General features: G+C 44.0%; 1 protein-coding gene across 2 annotated transcripts in view; it reads right to left on the bottom strand.

The window, feature by feature from the left end:
• OCA2 (OCA2 melanosomal transmembrane protein) overlaps window positions 1-21,561 on the bottom strand; it is a 1,032,003-nt gene that overhangs the window by 444,517 nt on the left and 565,925 nt on the right. For both annotated transcript variants that reach the window (XM_085622873.1, XM_085622872.1), the window contains 2 exons: window positions 7,668-7,806; window positions 2,466-2,598 (listed from right to left, as the gene is read on the bottom strand). In XM_085622873.1, the coding sequence (XP_085478999.1) occupies window positions 2,466-2,598; window positions 7,668-7,806 (272 nt within the window). The remainder of the gene's footprint in view (window positions 1-2,465; window positions 2,599-7,667; window positions 7,807-21,561) is intronic.

Below are 21,561 nucleotides of genomic sequence, written 5' to 3'. Positions count from 1 at the left end.
AGTGTAAATTTCGGAGGACCGGCACTATGTTCTTGCCAGCCCCCGTCATGCCTGGGGTGTCGTGGCGAGGTTGCAGTTGCCGCCGCCCGACCAGGAGCTCTGAAACGGCTCCCACCCTCTGGCGTTGCTGCTTTGTGAGGGCTTTGTTCACTGCCGCCACCCGGGAGGCACGAGATCGCTGTTTCAGGATTCACCGCCGCAGACCCGGGGTCCGCCGACATCATCATCCTGCTGCGCTGGAATTGGTTCAAGCCAGAACTGGTTGCCAAGCAACGTGAAGACGTTCTTGCAGGATACACCGCCGCAGGCCCGGGAAGCCCGCGACGTCATCCCCCTGCCACGTTGGGATTGGCCCAGCGGGAGAGAGAACTGCCCGGCAAGGTGAGGCACGGCTTCACCGAAGACCGGGGAGCGGCAACAGGAGGAAGCTGCCCCGCCGGCACCCGAGCCACAGAGGACTGAATCCCTTCCAAAGGTAATCGTAGCCGAGTGGCATTTCAGGTGCTGACAGTAAAGAAGTAACGGTCACGACGCGCACTCGTGCATGGGGGCAAAGAGAGTTTTTGGTAAGCGCAGTGGGGAGCGCACGCTTGCAGTCGAACGCCATAATTATTCCTCCACGTTGGGGCAGTGATTTGCGATCTGTTAAGTGGGCCAATTTACTCGTTCCTCACGTGCTGGCAAAAGAGGCTCACAGCCAGTTGAGCCCAGAAGTAATTTTTGAATCACGAAGGGAACCCTGTGAGCGGGAACTGTTTTGTGTGGCGAGGTCTTAACTGCCACTGAACTTTCTTTTACCACTGGAGGCATTACTGTTTTGTTGATAAGAGCACCCTTCTTGTTTTATTATTGCTGGCTTTTCCAACTCTAATTCGTTCTTCTGGTTTCTGCTTTTGGTGCCCTTTTCTTTTCTGCGGTTATGTGGTTTTTTGCTTAGCGCCCGGACACTCCAGGGAGTAGCCGCGCGCTCTATAAATACCAAATTAACATAACATAACATAACACAGGTGAACTGAGTGAGCACAAAGAGCATTCCTGAAGTGAACTTTTGACAACGGAAACCTATCAAGAAACATTTCTAAAGTCAGAGTAACTTTATTTATATGTATGTGCATTTTTCTACCATTTTGATCGGACCTAAACTATGTAAAGATATTGATATTTTTATAACAACCTGTGTGGTGTACATTTGTGGTGCTTCACTGTGTTACTGTGGAGTGTTGGTGCAAATTCCTCACACATTGCCTTGGGTATAAGCCTGTCTGCTGGTGCCAAGCTACCGAGGGGGTGAGCAGGGGTTATCTACAGTGTGTTTCCCCCTTACCCTGACTAGAAGCAAGGGTCCCTATTTGGCCAAAGGTACCTACCTCTGCCAACTAGAGACCCCCGGTTCTAACAGAACCCTTACGAGATGCTGGACCAAATTATGCAGTGATGTCCAAGTTATACAACAAGAATGGGTAAATTATGCAGTCAATGCAGCAAATTTTGTGGCGATATGTTTTGCTATTTTGTCATTACTGAGTGCGGACACATCACCTCATTATTATAGCCTTATAGCCCGCCGTAGCGGGCTACACAGGCTATCAAAGGCCCGCTCCAGCGTTTTGGCTTGGGCCTTTAACATGGGAGCAGGACTTTAATAGCCGGAATAGCCTAGCTACGAAGGGCTATAAGGCTATTCGAACATTCGGGCAGAATGTTCTCACAAATGAAACAAAAGCTTCAGGGAGCGTGATGGGATTAACCCCTCAGGCTCCCTGAAGCCTAGAAACATTGGAATGTTGGCGCTCCGGGTTTATACCAGCCATTATAAGCCCGGAGCTACTCCATTGTTTTCAATGGAGCTCCCAACATTCCAATGTTCTAATATAGCCTTATAGTCCGCCGTAGCGGGCTATACCGGCTATTAAAGGCCCGCTGCAGCGTTAAAGGCCCGAGCCGAAGGCGATGGACTTTAACAAAAGCAGCGGGACTTTAATAGCGGTATAGCCCTGCTACGAAGGGCTATAAGGCTATTAGAACATTCTGCCACTAGAGGGCAGAATGTTCTAACAAATTAAACAAAGGCTTCTCGAAGCTCGAGGAGATTTAAATCCCCTCGAGCTTCGAGAGGCTTTTGTAAAACATTGGAATGTTGCTCTGCGGGCCTTTACCGGCCCGTAGCAGCATGGAGCACTCCATTGTCTACAATGGAGTGCTCCACATTCCAATGTTCTAATAACGGTTTAACGCCTCCATACAGTAATTCGCAATTCAACATTTTCCAGTTATACTTTTCAAAGCATTTGTAACTGAGCAGGACCTCGCTTGCCACTTTGTTGAGTAAGAAATAATACATTTTGTTGAAATCTGAAAATGTATGCAGCATAATTATGCAGAAAACACCTCCGCTACAGAATCACATACTTCCAGTGGCCCTGCCTTTGACCACTGCAGGGTGCTTCTTTCATGCACCTACTCACCAACTATTTCAATGGGTTCTTTGTTGTACAGTTTTTTGTTCCCATATAGGAGCCGCAGAAACGGAAAGGAGACGAGCAGAACAAGAGCAATGCCAATGAACATGTGTCCGGTGAACACAGCGAAATCCAGTCCCTTAGAATGAAATACAAAAATAAACCCAGAGTTATTTTCTTCAAGTCAATTTGCAACATTTCAAAAAACTTCCATTTGTGTACATTTAGCCATTTTTAGAAAGACAAGTGGATTAATTTCTTCAGGCAGAAAAACGTGCGTATGCTTCTAATTAACTCAAATTTGCAGAGGAAGTAGATTTCAACAATAATTATTACTGCTGGATTCATAATGCACGCCTAATAATTACAACAATTTATAGTTAAATATAGTAAGCCAGTTGAATGTGCTTCGAACTTAATCTACTAAATGCCACTGGAATGTTTATAGAGGAAATATTTTTTCGCAGACATTACTTGTGTAGATTCTAAGATCTAAAGTCTCAGCATTTTTGTAAAACTTTGTTAATTAACCTTGTTCAGCACTAGCCATGGCGGAACTGTGATTTCTGGGCGAGACCCTTGGCTTGCAGTTTAAACAGGGGTGGATTGGGGGGGAACGCAGTCCATGGAAATGCTTCAATATCAGCCACATCACATACCACGGCATCCTACAAACAGTGTTTACTGGTCTCCAAGAGGGTTGAGAGCAGAGGTAGGTCTCTCGCCAAAAAGGAAGGTTTTAAAAAAACGGAATAAATTAACTTTAAATCTCAACTTTCTAAATAAACTGCGTAAAAAGCAATTTTACAGGCAGCTAGGAACACAAAAATTCATTCAAGAAATAAATCGTCCAGGATCTAGAGAAATATAAAGCATCAATATTTCTCCAAGACACTTCCATGCCACTCCATCACTGGTTTCCAAGTCAGATGGGCTGAGGACCAACCCGGTCTCTGGACAGAGTCGCACAGAAGGCACACACCAACACGCACTCGGTCTATGAACCGAGATTAGTCTGGAGCAACCTCCTCTGGGCCCTCAGAAGGCCCCTCTGGTTCAACTCAATCAATCTATCAGAGTACTTGTAAAGCGCGCTACTTACCCGTGAGGGTCTGAAGGCGCTGAGGGAGGGGGGGGTGGCGCTACTGCTCGAAGAGCCAGGTCTTGAGGAGTCATCTGAAGGCGAGTAGGTCTTGGGTCTGCCGTAGGTGGGTAGGGAGGGTGTTCCAGGTCTTGGCGTTGAGGTAGGAGAAGGATCTGCCGCCGGAGGTCGTTCGTTGGATGTGGGGGACAGCGGCGAGGGTGAGGCTGGCGGAGCGGAGCTGGCGGGTGGGGGTGTAGAAGCTGAGTCTGCTGTTCAAGTAGGCTGGTCCGGCATTGTGGAGTGCTTGCGTGCGTGGGTGAGGAGCTTGAAGGTGATCCTCTTGTTGGTGGGGAGCCAGTGTAGGTCTCTCAGGTGGGGGGTGATGTGGCTGTGGCGGGGGACATTGACGATCAGTCGGGCTGAGGCGTTTTGGATGCGTTGTAATCGTTGTAGGTGTTTGGCTGGGATTCCTGCGCAGAGTGCGTTGCCGTAGTCCAGTCTGCTGCTGACGAGGGCCTGTGTCACTGTTCTTCTTGTTTCGGTCGGGATCCACTTGTAGATCCTGCGGAGCATGCGGAGGGTGTTGTAGCAGGAGGAGGCGGCGTTGACCTGCTTAGACATGGAGAGGGAGGTGTTGAGGATGTATCCTAGGTCTCAAAGCCAGCATCTTTCTACCATCCTACACTGTACCACTTCTCTGTACCTCAACCTCGTAATGAATACTAGATTTCCGATTACCTTTTATGTTTTACAGCCTTGTGTTTTTTTCTTCAGTTCACCTTGTAAATCTAAAAGCATGCATCAGTACCCTGATGTGTGGGCTATGTGTTTTGTTGCTTGTTATTGTTGCCTGGTGCAGTTTGGGATTAGGTTCGCACTTTATAAATACATAGAAAGGGTTAATATTGACGCTAAGGGGTATGTGTGCCAAGGTATACCCTTTGTGCACCATTTCCTGTATTAACACCAAGCTCCTCAGGGTTTATTTGTACCACAAATCACACCCTTGCGATGAGGCACCAATAACAGCACATTACAGTCAATGGGAGCAGTCATTAAAATTGAAGTCTATGTGGCTCAGTGGAAGTATCTACAAAAAGGAAAATATTAGATATTACAATAGGTTTTTGAATGGAGCTATGATAGGAGAGCTGGGTTGGCTCCAATAGTAGTAGTCAAGCCTGGCACTGGAGGTAAGACCCAACGAAGCACCATTGGGGGTCATCCTGCAGATCCTCTTACTGAATGTTTACCGGGACCGGTCATTTGCCCATCAAATGCTTTGAGACACTAAGATCTAGCAATAGAATATTAATGGCTGGAGAAACGTAACAATGTTTAACCGCTTAAACATTTGTTTCCAGAAAGAAAATGCACCTGACGTTAGGGTTTCCATAGTGATGAACATTCATATTGAATATTTGCTAGGAGCACCAGGGCACCGTGCATGACACAAATATGAATTAACCTAGCCAGCGAGGAGGTGTGCTCATTATGCTTGCTGTCCCACCCCAGAGGTAAGCCAATGCGCTCAGAGGTTCATTGCACATTTTCCAAGCGCCTAACGTACAACTGCAAGGGTCATCAGGCCATGCATACCTGGTCATTGTGTGTGTACTTTCAATGAAATGTAGCCTCAGTTAGCCCAGGGAGAGCCATAAATAAACCAAGGACATTCATTTTACAGGACTTCTGAAAGCGGGTTGAAGGTGCTGCCCGCTATAGTGGAGGGACGGTGCAGAATGCAGGTCTCAATGTAGGTCAACAACAAGAAGACAGTTCATTAAAGCTTCTAGGGGCGCTCGTTGGCAGGTGAACACCAAAGCAAAGGCACAGACACCAGAAAGGTTGACTGGCCATGTGGGACCCGCAGGATTTTAATATCTCTAGTGAGCCCTCATTCAAAGAATATGGGCCATCCATAACAAAGCAGTTTGAAGTCTTGTTTGTCCGACCATCAGCCAATTAACACATGACAGGCCTCTGAGGCACCTAAAATGATATACTGTCATTTCCTATTGCTTTAGTGCAGGCGGAAGAGACATGAATGAACCTCCTGAAAGCTCAGCTGGGTTTAAAGAACAAACCACCTCAGTGGTGCCAGTTTGCAGCACGCTGCTGTTTAGCACAATCTTACATACTGACAGCTGTGTTAACTTGCAGTTTCATTTTCTTGGGTGGGGGTTAGGTTTTGTTTAGTGTTCACAACTATCAACACTTATACTTTGTTAACAAAGATAAAATGTCAATGGTGTGCAAAATGGTGCAACCCAAGACCTCTAATCAAAACCCCTACAAACAAATCAGCCTACAAACCGATTTAGAGCCGGCTTTAGGGCAGTGCAACCGGTTCGGCCGTTTTGGCACTGACCCGGAGGAGGGGCACTGACTTCACGGTGGGGGTGCCGTGTTACGATTTAAAAATGCCCTGCTGCAGAGTTACCTATGCACTCAGCTTCCGGCAGAAGTACAAATGTCAAGATAATTCTTGCGATTACCACGTGTTCTTGCTAGAGAGAGATTGGAGTTTTGTCTAGTGACAGTTTTGACTCGCTATGAAGTAGCGTAGGGGGTTAAAATGTATGCTGCAAAGAATAGATCTGCATTTTATGTGGATATCTAAGTGGATTTGCAAAGACAGCCTTTTCCAGCACTTTAAAACAAATGAAATGTATGTAAGAGGAACTATGGAGAGATTAACTTTTGCTGGATGGTAGTGAAGGAATTCGAGGAGGAGGTCATGGGGGCACCCAAAAAGATTGCGCACCAGGCGCCACCAGGCGCCACCAGCGCTAAAGTCGGCCCTGAACACATTATAGGATACAGTACTCTGAACAGGGGCATAACACAGGCCCCCGCAGCCCCTGCAGAGCAAGGGGGGCTTCAGGGTCCCCATCAGAACAGTACTCTGGCCGGTGAGCTCCCGATTGAGTCTGAAGGGAGCACCTCCACGTACCTTGCAGGGGAGGCCCCCTCAAGTTTCATTACACTAGCGCCTCTGAGGCGGTTTGATGGAGTCAAACAGTCCCATTCTGCGCCAGAGCACAGACACAGAATGAGTTGATGCACTCTCAAACAGAGCAATTACCCTGGCTGCAGCAAGGTGTATTCACTCAAACTCAATGAGTGTGCGATGGGGTTCAGTCTGCACATTCAGAAAAAGAGCGGCGGTTGACCCGACACTTCAAGTCCCTGTGCACAAGCAGCGGCTGAATGGAACACTGCTCACGATTCCTGTGCAAGTCCCGCCAAGGGGTTTCAATCTGCATGCAGAGTAAGGGTGAAGACACCCATCACAATGTCACTCTTGTGGTCACAGGCGTGATACAATGAGTGAGCGAATCTCCTTCCACGAATCAGAAGTGAGGGTCCAGGACAGGTATGGCGGGCAAAGTAAGTGCCCCCCCCACTAACTTGTAAGTGCCTTGGGATTCACGAACTTTAAGGTACATTATCACTCTGAAGGCAGTCAGAGGTATAATGCTGTCAACACCAGGAGTAAACATATGTGGAGGGTAGCAAATGGAAGGCAAAAACCCCAAAGCGCGGTGGGGATGCAAGGAAAGGAGTTTCTTCACAGTAAAAATGATTTTTCCTTTGGAGAAATAAAACAAACTTCTAAAGCGCAGTTGCGCTATTTTCAAGGCCACGGGAATGATGTGATTTTGCAGTCACAGAGTTTTCCACATAATTATGGATTTGTCGCACTTAATCCAATTTCTGCTCAGTTCAAACGGATCAAAAGTTCCTAAAGACACTACCAAACATGTTGCAGCGCAGTGGCAGGTCCGCATTATTTAGGTCTTAAACTGATTCTGAGTATCAATGTATTTAAAAGTGACAAAATAGTGAGGCAGTATTACCTGAAGATATGCTGCATTATGCCACATAATTTGCCTTTTTATTGCTCCACAAGTTAGTCAAACCCTGCCACATAATTTGCTCCTACCTCCCACATAATTCCAGTGGTCTCGAAAATCGTTAAGTGTTTATATATGTATAAATATACACTTTTCACATTTAAGTACGCAAAACATGCCGTGGCATGGTGGGCGCTTGAAATTCACAGAAGAATTAGTTGCATTTAACGCTCAGTGTTACCACTGGGTGCTCACAGTACCTACCGCCTTCCTCAGCTCCAGATTGGAGACGATGATGACGTTGGGTGGATCGCCCACAGCCGTGGCGGCGCCGCCAATGTTGGTGAAGATTACCTCCGCAATCAGGACATGGCGCGGGTCCAGGTTCAGCACTTCGCATAACCTGCGGCACAGAGAGGAACAGGGGCTCAGAGCACGCCGCCTTGATGAGGCCGACTTCGAAATCAAATGATTGCCGGGCTGAAAAAATGTCTCAGAGAAACTAAAAATACCGTACTGCGGCAAACATTTCATCAACAGGGTGAACTAGCACAGCCGCGCTGTGCTTTTCAAGCAGGCTTCCAATCCGGCCCCGTGAACCTCTATGCCACTGCCAGCCTCTATGCATTGCTATCCAATCAACTACGCATCTTGTCTGCAGAAAGTGCTCTTACAGGCTCAAAGTGAGAACAATAAATGACTACGTAATTGGATAATTAATAAGTGGATTTGAGCGGTCATTACGAGCTCGATGTATTTCTAGAATTTTCGTTTTAATATTCTTAAACATTACAAGCACATTACTCAACATGTATAGGGTAAATCACAGGAAAAAGTCGCATTAATATCTTCAAGGCTACGACCAATAAAGATAAACTTTACGAACTACATGAAAGCCAAAGATGATACAGAAGTGGACATCTGCATTAATACCTTCAATATACATGTCCTTCCTTTAACTGGCCACAATCTCATTGGATGAAGAAGCGCTTATGCTGATAGGCCCCGCATCACGCTCGCTCACCCCCACATGCACAGCACAGAGGATCAGCACCAGCTTTCCGAAAACGCAACCAAGGAAAACATGTTGAGCACAGGCGGAGGAATAGCCAAAAGGAAATAAATCTAGCCTCCATTTTAAACAAACATTGGCAAAGACACTTGGTCTTGCCTTTTCATCTATGGACTTTGCCGAGGCTGAACTGCACCAGCCAAAAAATCAAAAGTGTGGTGCTATATATGCATTCCTGCATCACCACAAATGTGCATGTATGCTTCATGATAATATAGTGGCCCCAGCGTCATGACATGCATGCACATTTGTAATGGCATGGGATCTGCTTTGTTTTTGGCTTAATGTACCCTTCCAAGATGGCAGCAAATTGCAACTGCAAAAAAGATATTTTTTTCCCCTTTAAAATAGAAATATAGGTACAGGTGAACAGCAGAGGTGAAAAAGGTAGAATGACAACTGCAGGCAAGAAGAGGGAGCAGTCAGGGGGCAGGGGCAGAGAGAAAGGGGGGGGCTGGGAAAAGGAGGAACATTAATGATGGAAAATAAGAAAACCAGATGAGGAGCAGCAAGGGAAGCAACCAATGACCAGAGGAACAGAAGTTTTAGCAGCTCTGAGAGCGCAGTGGTGAGGATTTCAGTCGGGAAGTTGCACTCGAGGAAGGGAGCGAGAAAGCTCATACACCCCCCAGGAGTACAGCGGGAAAAAGAAAACAGGTTCACTGAATGTGAGCAGTGGAAGGATATAAATCATCCAGTCAAAAGGGTGGTAACGAAACTATGCTGTAGGGGCGGGACAAAGAAGAGCGAGAAACACCACCATTGAATAAGAAGCAGACGAGTGACATGGAAGCCCACCATGGTAAGCAACGGACTGGCCCACTATAATTATTGACATTATCCACTATATGACTTCGACAGAAAACAGCTAAAAACGATCTATAGGTAGGACCTAAAAAGCAAAATACAAGCATTAAAGGGCTCAAACAACAACGCAAATAAGTGAACGAACTCGGAGCACACACTTCCATTGAAATGTTCTCTCCGGTATGCGTTGGAAATATTTTCTAAAAACAATGAAAGTACTATATGAGTAAATCAAATTTGAGACTAGGAGAAACATTTATTAGTTAACTAGTCCTAGAGGGGGAGGCCTATCCTAGGTGGGGTTGTGGGGGGGGGGGGGGGGGGGGGTAATCACCCTTGATTACTTTCGGACAGTATGTCATGGAAATCACGTGACTTAGATGCCCTTAGAAAAATAGGCAAATCATTGGTGTACTTTTGAAGGAAGATTGCACATAGACCAGCAAACCAGTTGCAGCCGCCCTACAGATTCATGATACAAAAGCTGCGGGTACTACCCATTATGGGGCTGAATTGTGGACGTTTACTAAATTAGATGACCTGTCTAGAACTGAAAATACGTTTGAGAAACTTGGTGCTTCGGCCTCCGAGCACTCTGCTCTATCCCCTAAAGTTGGATATGGGCAGAAAATCTATTGCTGATAAGGCTAAGGTACGCCCACTGTTATCTTGGAGGAGAATAAGGTCCACACCAGAATTGCTTCCCTGTGCCAATGGGCTAATGGAAGTTAGCACCTCGGACAAGTTCAACAAGATATCTTGCATAAGTCACGCGAAGAAACTGCTGTTTGATATTGGGTTGTGAGAAATCTGGGACAACACCGTTCCGGACTCTTTCCCTTCCAAAGATTTTTTGAAAACACGTTATTGGGAATGGGTAGCACAAACTGAGACTAGCAATTCTTCTTATGGGCGGTTTACAGGTGAGTTTCGGGATTTCAAATCAGTTAGCACACTGGAACACTTAAGATATCATCCAGGTACCAAATGATAGAAAGCTTTACATCCAGTTTAGGAATGGTACACTTCCCCTTAACACCTTCACCAGCAGTTGGCATCACAAGTCGTTGTCAACCTTGTTATTTTATGGTTGCAAAGCTGCTAATGAAGCCGTCACCCATGTAGTCTTTGCTTGCCCAGCATATGCGCTTCCACGAGCCAGGTGGATAAAAACAATTTTGCAGACAGTTCGGAACACGCAATCACGTATCAGCTTTGTGAATATTAAGATTAGATTCTAGACCTTTATTTGCTGTTTCTAAATTTCTAGGACAGATGTGGGGCATCAGGAGGAAAACACAAATTTTTAAGGTATAAGTTTCACTTCTTAGTTGGCAGTTGTCCATGTTATCCTTCAGCTGGTAGTTCTACAAATTGTTCTCTACTATAGCTGGTATCTTAGAGTCATTTTTAATATCTCGCACTGAAGAAATTAATTAACTGTGATAAGAAAGTGATAATTTGATGCACTAGGAGTACTGCACATGTTTTACGTATTTATCTTTTTTATTTTGCTGCTTGGCCATTTTTGACATGAATGCTGAAATAAAGTTATTGATGATAACCCCAAAATCAGGGAAAACGGCACTAATATCCCTGGTAACTTCTGTGTACCAAAGCATATTCACACACACAAAAACGGTGAGACGGCCACTTGCATACTGGGCAACCATGAGTGAACTCTAGTTTTCGACTCAGTTTCGAATGGAGGCAGGCAGATCTGAGTCAATTCCCCCATCTAATCTTTGCAAAATAGCTAACGTTTCCTACAGCATAGTACACTCAGCTATAGGCGTGGCTGGTATCAGATGGGTTTTCCCTGCCCGGTTCCAATTGATTAAGAGCACACAATATTTGCTGATTGCAAACAGTGTAAGCTGCCACAGTACTGTAATTTCTATAACCTTTTTAAACAGGGAGTATGAAAAAAAGTGTGCCATTTCTCTTTATCACAGCCTGTTGTTTGTTTTCAGTTAATAGTGTCTATCAGTTGTGAAGCCATTTTAAATAATATTAAATATGATTAAACGTTATCTAGGAGGCGGAACCCTCTCCAAACTTAATATATGGATGGAATATAGATGCCTTGGTCACATTCTTAAACACAGAACCTACTTTTGATTTTCAGAATGGTACTATTTTTAAGACGGTAAAGCTTTATACTTGATCTAGCCAGTGACCAACTAGACAACCACATGGCCCAGTTTCTGCAGTGGTTAATTTGAGCCGGTGGTTGAAGGTAGGGACCATCGGAACTTATTTTTGAGGTTTGGCACATATTTTTCCTCAATAGACTTTGATCTAGATCAAGAGAGAAACATAAAAGGGGGAAAGAAGATGGAAGCGAAAGTAACCCAGTGACAAAGGGAGAAAGCAAGGATAAAAAAGAACCTCCAAGAGCGAGATGAAGAGGCAGAGAGTATTTGGTGGTGGATTAAAAAGTCATGAGGTGGAATCAAGACTAAACAATCTCGTCTTCGGAATTCAGGATTCTGGGCAAGACTTTGGGCTTCTGCACTCATTTTTCTACACATTAGGCACTGAGTGTCTGGAAATAAGCCAATTCAAGGCAGGTTTCCCTGCCTTTGAAGTCCTGTCCCTGCTGCATGCAATACCCTTTTCAAAACAAGGGGCTGATTGAGAGAAAGTGCCAGCATACTGCATTGACCGACCCTACTTGCCACTGACCCTCTCAGGGGGTGGTCAGACTATATATGAGCTGCAGGCATTGAAATCCGTGCACTAAAGAGGTGAAAGTGAGGGGAAGAACTGATCCTCCCCACAGAACCAGTATTACTCTACTGACATAATTGACTTAATTATAACCACGGCATGTGAACAATCTTGGTTTATTGTGCTTAATCATTGGCCACCATAGCTACGACTATTTTTGTTTTGGATTTTTCTTTCATTTTCATTTGAAATGCTTACTAAAGTGTTAGATTACATTAATAAAAAAAGACTCTTTTCATTGTATTAGAAATTTTTAATTGAACATATAAATCAATATGTAGTCAAACTGGTAACTGAATTATTAGTCATCCAAATGTAATTTTTCTATAGCTTTCCTTTCATCGTTTTTTCCGAGCATACTTTGTAAGTCTCCGCCACAGATGTAACTGTGTTCGCCAGACCTATTGCATCCGGCGTATACAGTGTGATATTTGGGTCCCCTCCTTGCTTTTGATTGGATGGTGTTGTGTATCTCACTTTCCTCTCTTGATTCAATGTCTTTCTTTCCTATTCTTGTGTATTTGTGTAATACCTATGAATTCCTTAGAAACTGTTGGAGATGTAATTGAACGGCTAGTAAATAGTTTCAATGGGAAAGTTCAGGTAGGTTTGTATTGGAGAAAGGGGAGGTTAATAAACTGCCAAGCATTATTGCTGTTTAGAGATTTAAAGTGACCATGTTACTCATTCACCACAACACATGGTTACAATCTGTTGAACACTGTCCTTAATTCAGCTCTCTGAAGTGGAGATAGTTGGGTTAGAGTGTGCCGAGAAGGCTTTTGGGAGGGAATCTGTAGACCTGGGGATTTGCCCCAATGTTTTTTTGTTTGAACTGTATTGGCTGCCGCTCTGACAATTGGTCATGAAGAGCGTCCTAGATTTAGAATACTTAAGAGTTACATTTGGATGTATTTTGTGCCTTTATTCCAGAAGAACTTTGATTGAAGAATACTACTTATGTTGGTACATTATGCCACAAGGTGCCAATGTAAGGTTTTCTGTGCATGTTTAGCATGGTTCCTTTTATCAAGACTAAGGACTTATTACGCTGCCTGGTGTTGGCATATTCTGCAGGCCAACATTTTTTGGAATGCTGGTGAAAACTTTCAATAGCCCAAGTGTGCCAAGACTAAGGATACAGCCAGATCTGCCATGTGGCTCAGCTTTAGGTGGTGTAAAATTCTGTAAAGCATAGACAGATGAAAATTGCTACTTCTGACCTTCCTACTTGGGCTCTGGGTAGACAAAGGGAAACTCAAATTTGAATACAACACCCAGGCTTCGTTAATTAAATTGGTGCAGGAAGCACGCCGACTAAGATGCACCATTCCAAGGTGACTGCACTCAACTTGAGAGCTGAGCACAAGATTTCGCACTTTAGTGCTGTTGAGGAAGACAACATTGTCCCTTATCCAGAGGTAGAAGTGAGCTGAGCATTTAGTGATTTCTGTCTGATTCCATTATTCCTGTCCCGGAGTATGATTTGTGTATCTTTTAAAAACATTTAAGGTGCAGACTGGTCACAAGGTCAGAGAGCACATGCAGATGTTGAATAGAAGTTGAGAGATTGCCAGATAGAATTTTTGGCATGATAAGTCGGGCTGGTTGATTCGATGATTAAATCGGTCTCAACCAGATCTTTTGGTTGTAACTGCCCAAAGGTTTATCAGATCCATACCAAGCTGGACATTACTTTACATTATTTACATTACTGGACATTACATTACTTTCGTCACCAGCAGAAAATTTGAGATCTTTTGCATTTTAGTGCTACCAAGAAGTCAAGAATTATACGTAATAACAGTTCACTATATGATATTAGGTGTCAAAGCCTCCATTCGTTTCCTTCATCCAAGTTCATGAGAAGGTCCTTTGGTGTGTCTACTACTGTGCCATTAGTGAATGCTTGTGTTATTCTTGAGGGGGGACTGTCTCTTGCATTTTGAAAGGAACATATTGCCAATTTCAGGGTCATACGCACGGAGCAGCTTTACGAGGCAGGCTGTTGGGCTTGGAAATTCTGGTACATTGAATGCTTTGATTTTGCTTGTGAATTTTGTATTTATTTCGACTTCTATGGTTTGCAAGGGGACAGGAGTGAATATCTGCTAGGTGCAGTAAAATTAGTTTGTAGCGACTGAACTAGTTTTCGGTCTGCTTCCTAAAGTGACTTTCCCTAAAATTGAGGCACCCTTACAGTGCAGTTTGGTAGTCATTGCAGCGTTTTCAGGGTTTGGTCTTTTATGGGCAAACGTTGAAGATTTCTTTGATTTATTGATAGCTCACTCTTTATTGCTGAAAGTGCATCCTGCTTAAGATATGCCATGAAATAAAAATCTAACGTGTCATAAATGGACAGGGTCATCTAGATCTTTATTGGCCCTCTGGAAAAGTGAGCACACCTTGGTTGTTCTTCGTGTGAATACTAAGGGCCTGATTACGACTTTGGTGGTGCGGCGCTAGGTCCACCCCACCATCAAAGCTGTGGTCTGACTGCCTGCCAGATTAAGAGTTTCCCCATCTGGTGGGCTGGTTTGTCGTTACCACTGCTGTGCCTCTGAAAATGGGCACTTCAATGGAAACTCCAAAAGCAGTTCCTACATGGCATGGACAGAAACTAGGGTGCATATGTTGTGCCTCCTTGCGGAGGAGGCACAGGGGGCCCTGCAGGGCCACCTTTGTTTCCTCTCCAACATGGTGTTCATGGAGTAGGGACCTCTCCATGACACCGCCGGTGGAGAGGAAACTCGTAATATGCTTGGCTGACCGCCCTAATCACAATAGGGTGGTCTTAAGACCACCGCCGCCGTGCCCCCACGAGTCTGGCGGTCAATGGACCACCAGAGTTGTGCCAGTCCCATAAGTCTTTTTATGGGAAGATTTAATTAATGAAACAATATGAGATGCAATATGAGATGCATGTCATGTACATTCTCAAACTTGTCTTATCCAAAATAGTACGCTGGAAAAGGTTAGCTCTTGTCTAATTAAGTGACCTCTACTTTTGTTAAAACATTTTGCAGTGTTTTATAAGTAGGAGAGTGAACACTGACTAATCATTGAAAGGTCATTTGCAAACATTATTTCTGTACCCATATCTAATTAAGCAGTCGCTTGTCATTGCCGCTGCATAATTATCAGGACTTGTTCTATCTCACAATTGTGCACCAGCACATCCTCCCCACTGCCCCTCGATGCCAGTCACTCAATTATTTCACCTTATCAATTTTCTCTGGTTGCTTCCCTCCCTGTTGGTCTGTTTTTCTTGAAATATTTTTGTAAATGAGTTTTTTTATAACGTTCTGATACGTTTTTTAACATCATATCTGCTTTCTTGTTGAGTGTCTGTAAATGTTGCATATGATAAACTAACATGTTGTACAGCATAATTCCAGGTGACTTTAGATTCCCTTTCATTTCTATCACTCGTTTAAAATATCTATTGTCAGGGCAACAAAGTATGCGGCACGGGAGGGCCAAATTATGTTGCAGGGTTGACTAAATTATGTGGCAAGAAAATACAAATTATGCGGTGGAACACAGCACATTTTGTGATAGCATTACTTTCGTTGTCATTTTTACACGTGGTAGCTGACTGAGAAAAGACTTCACCTCATTAGTACCAGTTTAATAGTCAAATACAGCAATAAACAACTGAAAGATAACCAATCATCCTTTGCGAAGGGACTTCCACCACACAGGGACACATCGTCACGTTTTTAGTCATTTTTGATCCGCCTGATCTAGAAACCTTTTTTTGTTAAAACCTACAGATTATGCATGCAGCAGATCATTGAACATTTGGGAAGAGCAGCAAATCCATATACATAGGAGAAAACTGCTGTCGCATCGCATAAATCCAGTGGCCAGGTCTATTGGGGATCAGTTGTACGGGTACATTTGAAATCTATGCTCTGGACAGAAAGTTCGGTGGCATTTGTTTTTACTTCTATTTCAACCTGTGCTATTAAATAGGTTTAAGATTTTTCTCCAGTTTATCGATCAATAGTGAGCATCTCCTAAAGGAAGATGAATACAGCCCTCCATCTTGGATTCATTATTGGCTGAGGCTTGTCGGAGGTGTGAAGCTGAGAAGCAAGCTTTCAGGGGAGTAATTGATTCCCGAATCTCCCTGTAGCAATCCATGTCTTCTGAGCAAAGCACATCACATTCTCTTAACTGCACATGTGCTTCTGCGGTAAACCCATGTTTGCAGCTATGGATACGCTCCCGGGGCGGCGTTAGGAATCATTAAAGGCTTCGTATCTTGCAATTGTAATCCCCTCTGGATAGAGAAGCGCTAAACTGTTCTTCTTAGTGTTATCCCCAATGTAATGGCAATATTAACACATTGAGAGGCAAATCTCGTGGGATTTCACAGGCTGGCACTTTGGAGAAGGATTTATAAAAGCATCCTCATTTAGCTCCCGGCGAGAGGTTTGAAGAAATAACAAAATGATCATAATTCAGGTCATTTTAACAAACTGCAAGTCGAAAATTGCTCCAAAATGCAAACACTCAGGCGTCCTCTAGGATTTCACAGTACATTAATCATGAAATTGGAAAGATAAGTCCTCTGAGAACCTTGGGCCTCATTAAGACATGAACCTATCAGGCATTAATGCGTCTTTCACCATTAAGGCTCACGCTGGGAGCCTAATTCTGTCTAACGAGGCACTAGGCCACACGTGAAAGAAAGTTGAATATTCATATTTGATAAAGTCAACAATTAAAATAACTCTCATTCATGTTATTTTAAGTAAACCAGGAGTGTCCAATATTTGGCTTAGAGGCCTGGTCTTTCGGAATACCACCGACAATGTAAAGGATTACTTTTAGAATTAATAGATTGTGTTCATAGCGATTGACAAATTGGATTCAAATATTTTAGGAAGGAGAAGCTTCTTAAGGAAGACAATGAAGTTAATTTAGTAGCTAAGATTTAAAATGTTACCCACCAACAATTAATTATTTTGTTGTACAGGAAAGCACAGGAACACCATTTTTTCACTGAACTTTCTATTGCCAAGATAAACATGAATCAGTAATGCATCAGTTTCGCCTATGGAATGAATAAAGAGCTGTTTTCATCAATCATCGTCCGGCAGAAGGAAAGAGCTCCTTGACATATAACACAGGAGTGGGGAGGATGTGGCACAGTGGCAAGAGCTGCTGACTCGCTAGCTGGGGATCTTGGTTTGAGTCTCGGTGTTGCCGCGCAACATCCTGTGATTTTATGCAAATCACAATCAAATTGTTCTATAAATATGCTACAAGAATAAAGGCAAAACTTTATCAAAATATCGTTCAACCAAAGTGAATGTTAACAGTATTTCGGCAGCGGGAAACTGATAAGAGAAGCAGATGAGGAACAAGCATTGGTAAAAAGGGGAAAATACGCTACAGCCACTAGGAATAGAGGAACGGTAAGTGGCACACACAGGAATCAATGAAGCCAGGAAAGAGAGAAGGCGGGATGCAAGACCTTTTTAAGTTTATATTAATGACAATAGATTTCTCAAGCGCAGCGCGAGCGCTGTGCAGGTAAAACATAAAACTGAGTTTGTGTAAAACAAGTACAGTGTTGCATTACAAAAAAAGAAACCTACACGTAGACACTTCGTATAATAAAAGGTGAAATTCTGTGCATCCTTATTCCATACCCTTGGGAATGAGCATGTTTTACTATCCTTTGAGATGTGGGGCGTCCAGAAGCAACCCTTTTAAACAAGAAATGGCAGCGCAGAATAGGACGAAGGGGCATGTTAAGATTCAAGGGATAATCTCAGTCTTGGAAAATATTTGGCATTTTTCTAAACATTCAATTGCCTCTGAGTAACTGCTGCTTTGAGAACACTGTTGGATAAGTGTGATTTGACATTTACAGTGAAACAAAACAGTCTCACAAAGAATGAATCCCCGCTTTCATCTACTTTAAAATATATTTAAATATGTGTGGTTTTGGTCTCCTAGCTCTCCCATCACCAGAGAACATAAAGGATAAAGGCACAGGCATTCCCTAAGGGGGAAGTGTAGCCCTTGAATTCTGCTGCACTAGTTACAGACACCTTCACTAATAAGGTCTGAGATGCTATTAACACTTTATTCAGTAATTCACAAACTTAAAAGATCTTGTTATCACCAAGAACTCAACCTCTTGACTTTTGAGAAACAATCTTAGGACAGGGTGCCCCTATTGGTGTGCTGGTGCAGTGAAAGTGATAAAGTGAATGAATGGTGCACAAGTGCTATACAAAATGCAGGTATATACATGTGGCTGATAAGGACATTTGGATGTGTAAAACCAACACTCTCAATGGGAGTACTGAAATCCTAAATCAATTTAATATGACAGTCCACTGCTTTAATTGTTGACGTTTCGACCATTAATACACAATTAAGTAGAGGAGGGTCATCAGCGGGACGGAAAATATACAGAATAAACACCCGTAGATTGTGGCATGCATTTGCACAATCAAGGATGTAGCAAGCAGCTAGGGTAAGTAACCAACACTTGTCAGACGAAAGTTGTGGTTAGTTATGGTCTCTAAAAAGTGATTAGGCGAGGTGTCACTGGATTGCAATATGTATCAAGCAATAATATAACTATAGCGCGCTTTGTGTGAATGGGAGCCGCTCATTATGTATCTGATTTCTTAGGCAAGTGTTATGTCACAACTTGGAATTTGCAAAGCGAGGATGGAAGCGTCTGTCATCCGTTAATGCCTCACTAGCAACTGATCAGTGGCGATGACGAAGACTTTGCGCATGCTCTGGCCTTTGCTTGTGTGGTGCTGAGACTCGCTTTCATCTACTTTAAAGCACAATTAAATATGTTGTGTTTAGTCTCCTATTTCTCCCATGATCAGAGTACATGATAAACAACATTTGGAGGAGATTTTGCTCTTTTTTCTTTTTTAAACAAATTTTATTTGTCAAGCGGCACATATACAGCAGGGCCCTGTAACCCAGAGGCGTCTGCACAATCAGAGTATGTAATATTGGCTTTGACATTCTTCATATTGATACCCATGAGAAATTAAAGGTAATACAATAAAAATCTAACTCCCCCCCCCCCCCATCTCCCTACCCCTCCCCCCGACTGCACTATACACCCACTCCAGACAGAACCATTCGAATATTTACAATAGAGCTACCCATCTGGAGATTTTGGCTCTTTTAATAACTACATTCAGAAGTGCACAAGTGGAAAGGTCATAGCTTTTACAAAGTGTTAGGAGAAGAATTGAAATCCTCACTTCGAACTCTCAGCAACTTTTTTTTTTTTTTTTTATTTAAACAAAGTTTCTCGACACAGCTGTTTGCACACAACCCGGAGGCCGGCAGCACCAATTGCAATATTACTTGACTAACAGGACACAGCGTTTATGCCTACAACCCAACGGGCCGGCAGCGAAGACAAACATTTGTGTAGCCGCAACCCACTGTCTTTTGATGAGCTTGTCACAGCATGTGTCATGAGTTTATTCAAAATAAACCTAATGTAACTTACTAGTATCCCCCCCTACCTCACCCCGCCTACCATATACAAATGGACTGAATTGCTACCCAGTGTGTCGTGTGATGTATTTGAATGATGCAGTTTATCTGATCTTCTAGACCCTTACATGTCGCTTATCCTGGATTCACACCTCTTATGCCCTTTACTCTACATCCCATCTAGATATGATTAGTGACCATCTCCAGTCCTGGCCGCCCAACCACCACATATATGCTTAGTTCCTGCAAAGGTCCGAACCTCCCACGGCTAGCCAAGTGGCAAATGGTTGCCAAATATCCAGAGGTCTGGATCTGCTAGGCATTAATTCCCAATAATTGGACAGCTGGTCCTTGCAATATATTACATTATTCAACCATGCCGCTATTGTAGGGCCCTGTCGTTTCTTCCAAGAAAGCGCAACCTGCCTTTTAGCCAACAAGAGCAGCATGGACGTGAGTCTACGGGACTTTTTCGGGGCGTCTGCCACATAGCCCAGGAGTGCCGTCAGTGGGGATGCCCCTACCTCGGTGTTAGTTATCTGCCCGATATGCCTCACGACTGCCAGCCAGTAGCATTCAACAGGTCTGCAGTACCATGCCAGATGGGAGAATGTGGCCTCCTGGGCCCCACATCTCCAGCATTTTGTGTCTGGGTAGATGCCCATACGATGCAGTTGGGAGGGCGTCCTGTACAATCTATGTAGAAAATTAAAATGAATTAATCTAAGTCTTTAATTGGGGGATACGTTTTCTAATTGTGAACAGCAATATTGCCATTGTTTTTCCGTGATGGTGAGGTTAAAGTCTTTCTCCCACTCTACCCTCGTGGTGCATATGATATGGGGTGACTCTTTTTGTGTTATGCTGTAGATTCGCGTAATCAATTTACGGGGTGAGGGGTTAGCCAATATATTTTCTAGTGCAGGCAGTGTAGGGGGCGCTTGTGGAAATGACAAGTATCTAGCGCGGCATGCAGCCCTAATCTGATAGTACAGCAACATGTCGGATGCCGTAGGTGTATCTGGGTTACACATCTGCTGTAATGACAGAAATGTCTCTCCCGGGAATAGATCGCTACCCCTATCCAATGCCCGTGCCTTCGCTCTTAATGCAATTGCTTTGTCCATTAACAGAGTTAACAGCGGGTTCCCTCCCAGTGGCATGGATGGGGCGTAAAGTTCCTTAAGCTTGGATCTCCGCGCGATTCCTGTCCAAGCCCACCTCACGGTCTCCACCGTGTCTATTTCTAAATGTGGTCTCTTGTAGGGCTGATAGACAGCTGTGCTCAGAGGCATGGGGGCTACTTTATCTAGTTCTATCACCACATGTGGCTGAAAAGGTGTTGGGTGTTGCCAGAAGTGCAGGTACTGCGCTTGTGCACTATATGCATAGAGTTCGAAATTGGGAGCTCCCAGTCCTCCTTGAGCAAATTGTAAGGTCAGCAGCTTCCAGGCAGCCCTAGGCTGTTTGCCCGCCCACACCAGATCTATCATATGGGATCTCAATTGCCGAAAAAAGTGTGTGTTCAATGGCATCGGAATGTTTACAAACAAATATAACAATTTGGGCAGGATTACCATCTTTATGATGGATATACGACCCATCAGTGATAGAGGGAGTTGTCTCCATCGCTTTATTTTGCTCTCTATCCAGTCCATCACTTTCCCATAGTTCGCAAGCCATATTTCCTGGAGTGATCTGCTTACCCATATTCCCAAATACTTAATTTCACCATCTGACCACTGAATAGGATATTCTACGTCCACTGGAGTGGTTTCCACCGTGAGTGGGAAGATCACCGATTTTGACCAGTTAATCTGGATTCCTGCGAGCCCACCATAGCGGACCATCTCACTCATTACCGCTGTAAAGTTTTCCTTCGGGTTAGTGAGATATATTATCATATCGTCTGCATACATAGAGATCAACAGTCCCCTGGACATGAATCCTGTGCTCCGCTGGGTATGGTACTGGCGCAGCCGGGCCGCCAGTGGCTCAGTGGCAATGGAAAACAACAAGGGCGACAGCGGGCATCCCTGTCGA

This window comes from Triturus cristatus, chromosome 8, assembly GCF_964204655.1.
Source record: "Triturus cristatus chromosome 8, aTriCri1.1, whole genome shotgun sequence".
NCBI classification, from domain to species: domain Eukaryota; kingdom Metazoa; phylum Chordata; class Amphibia; order Caudata; family Salamandridae; genus Triturus; species Triturus cristatus.
The sequence above is the reverse complement of the archived record's forward strand: the minus strand, read 5'-3'. Positions and strand labels throughout refer to the sequence as shown.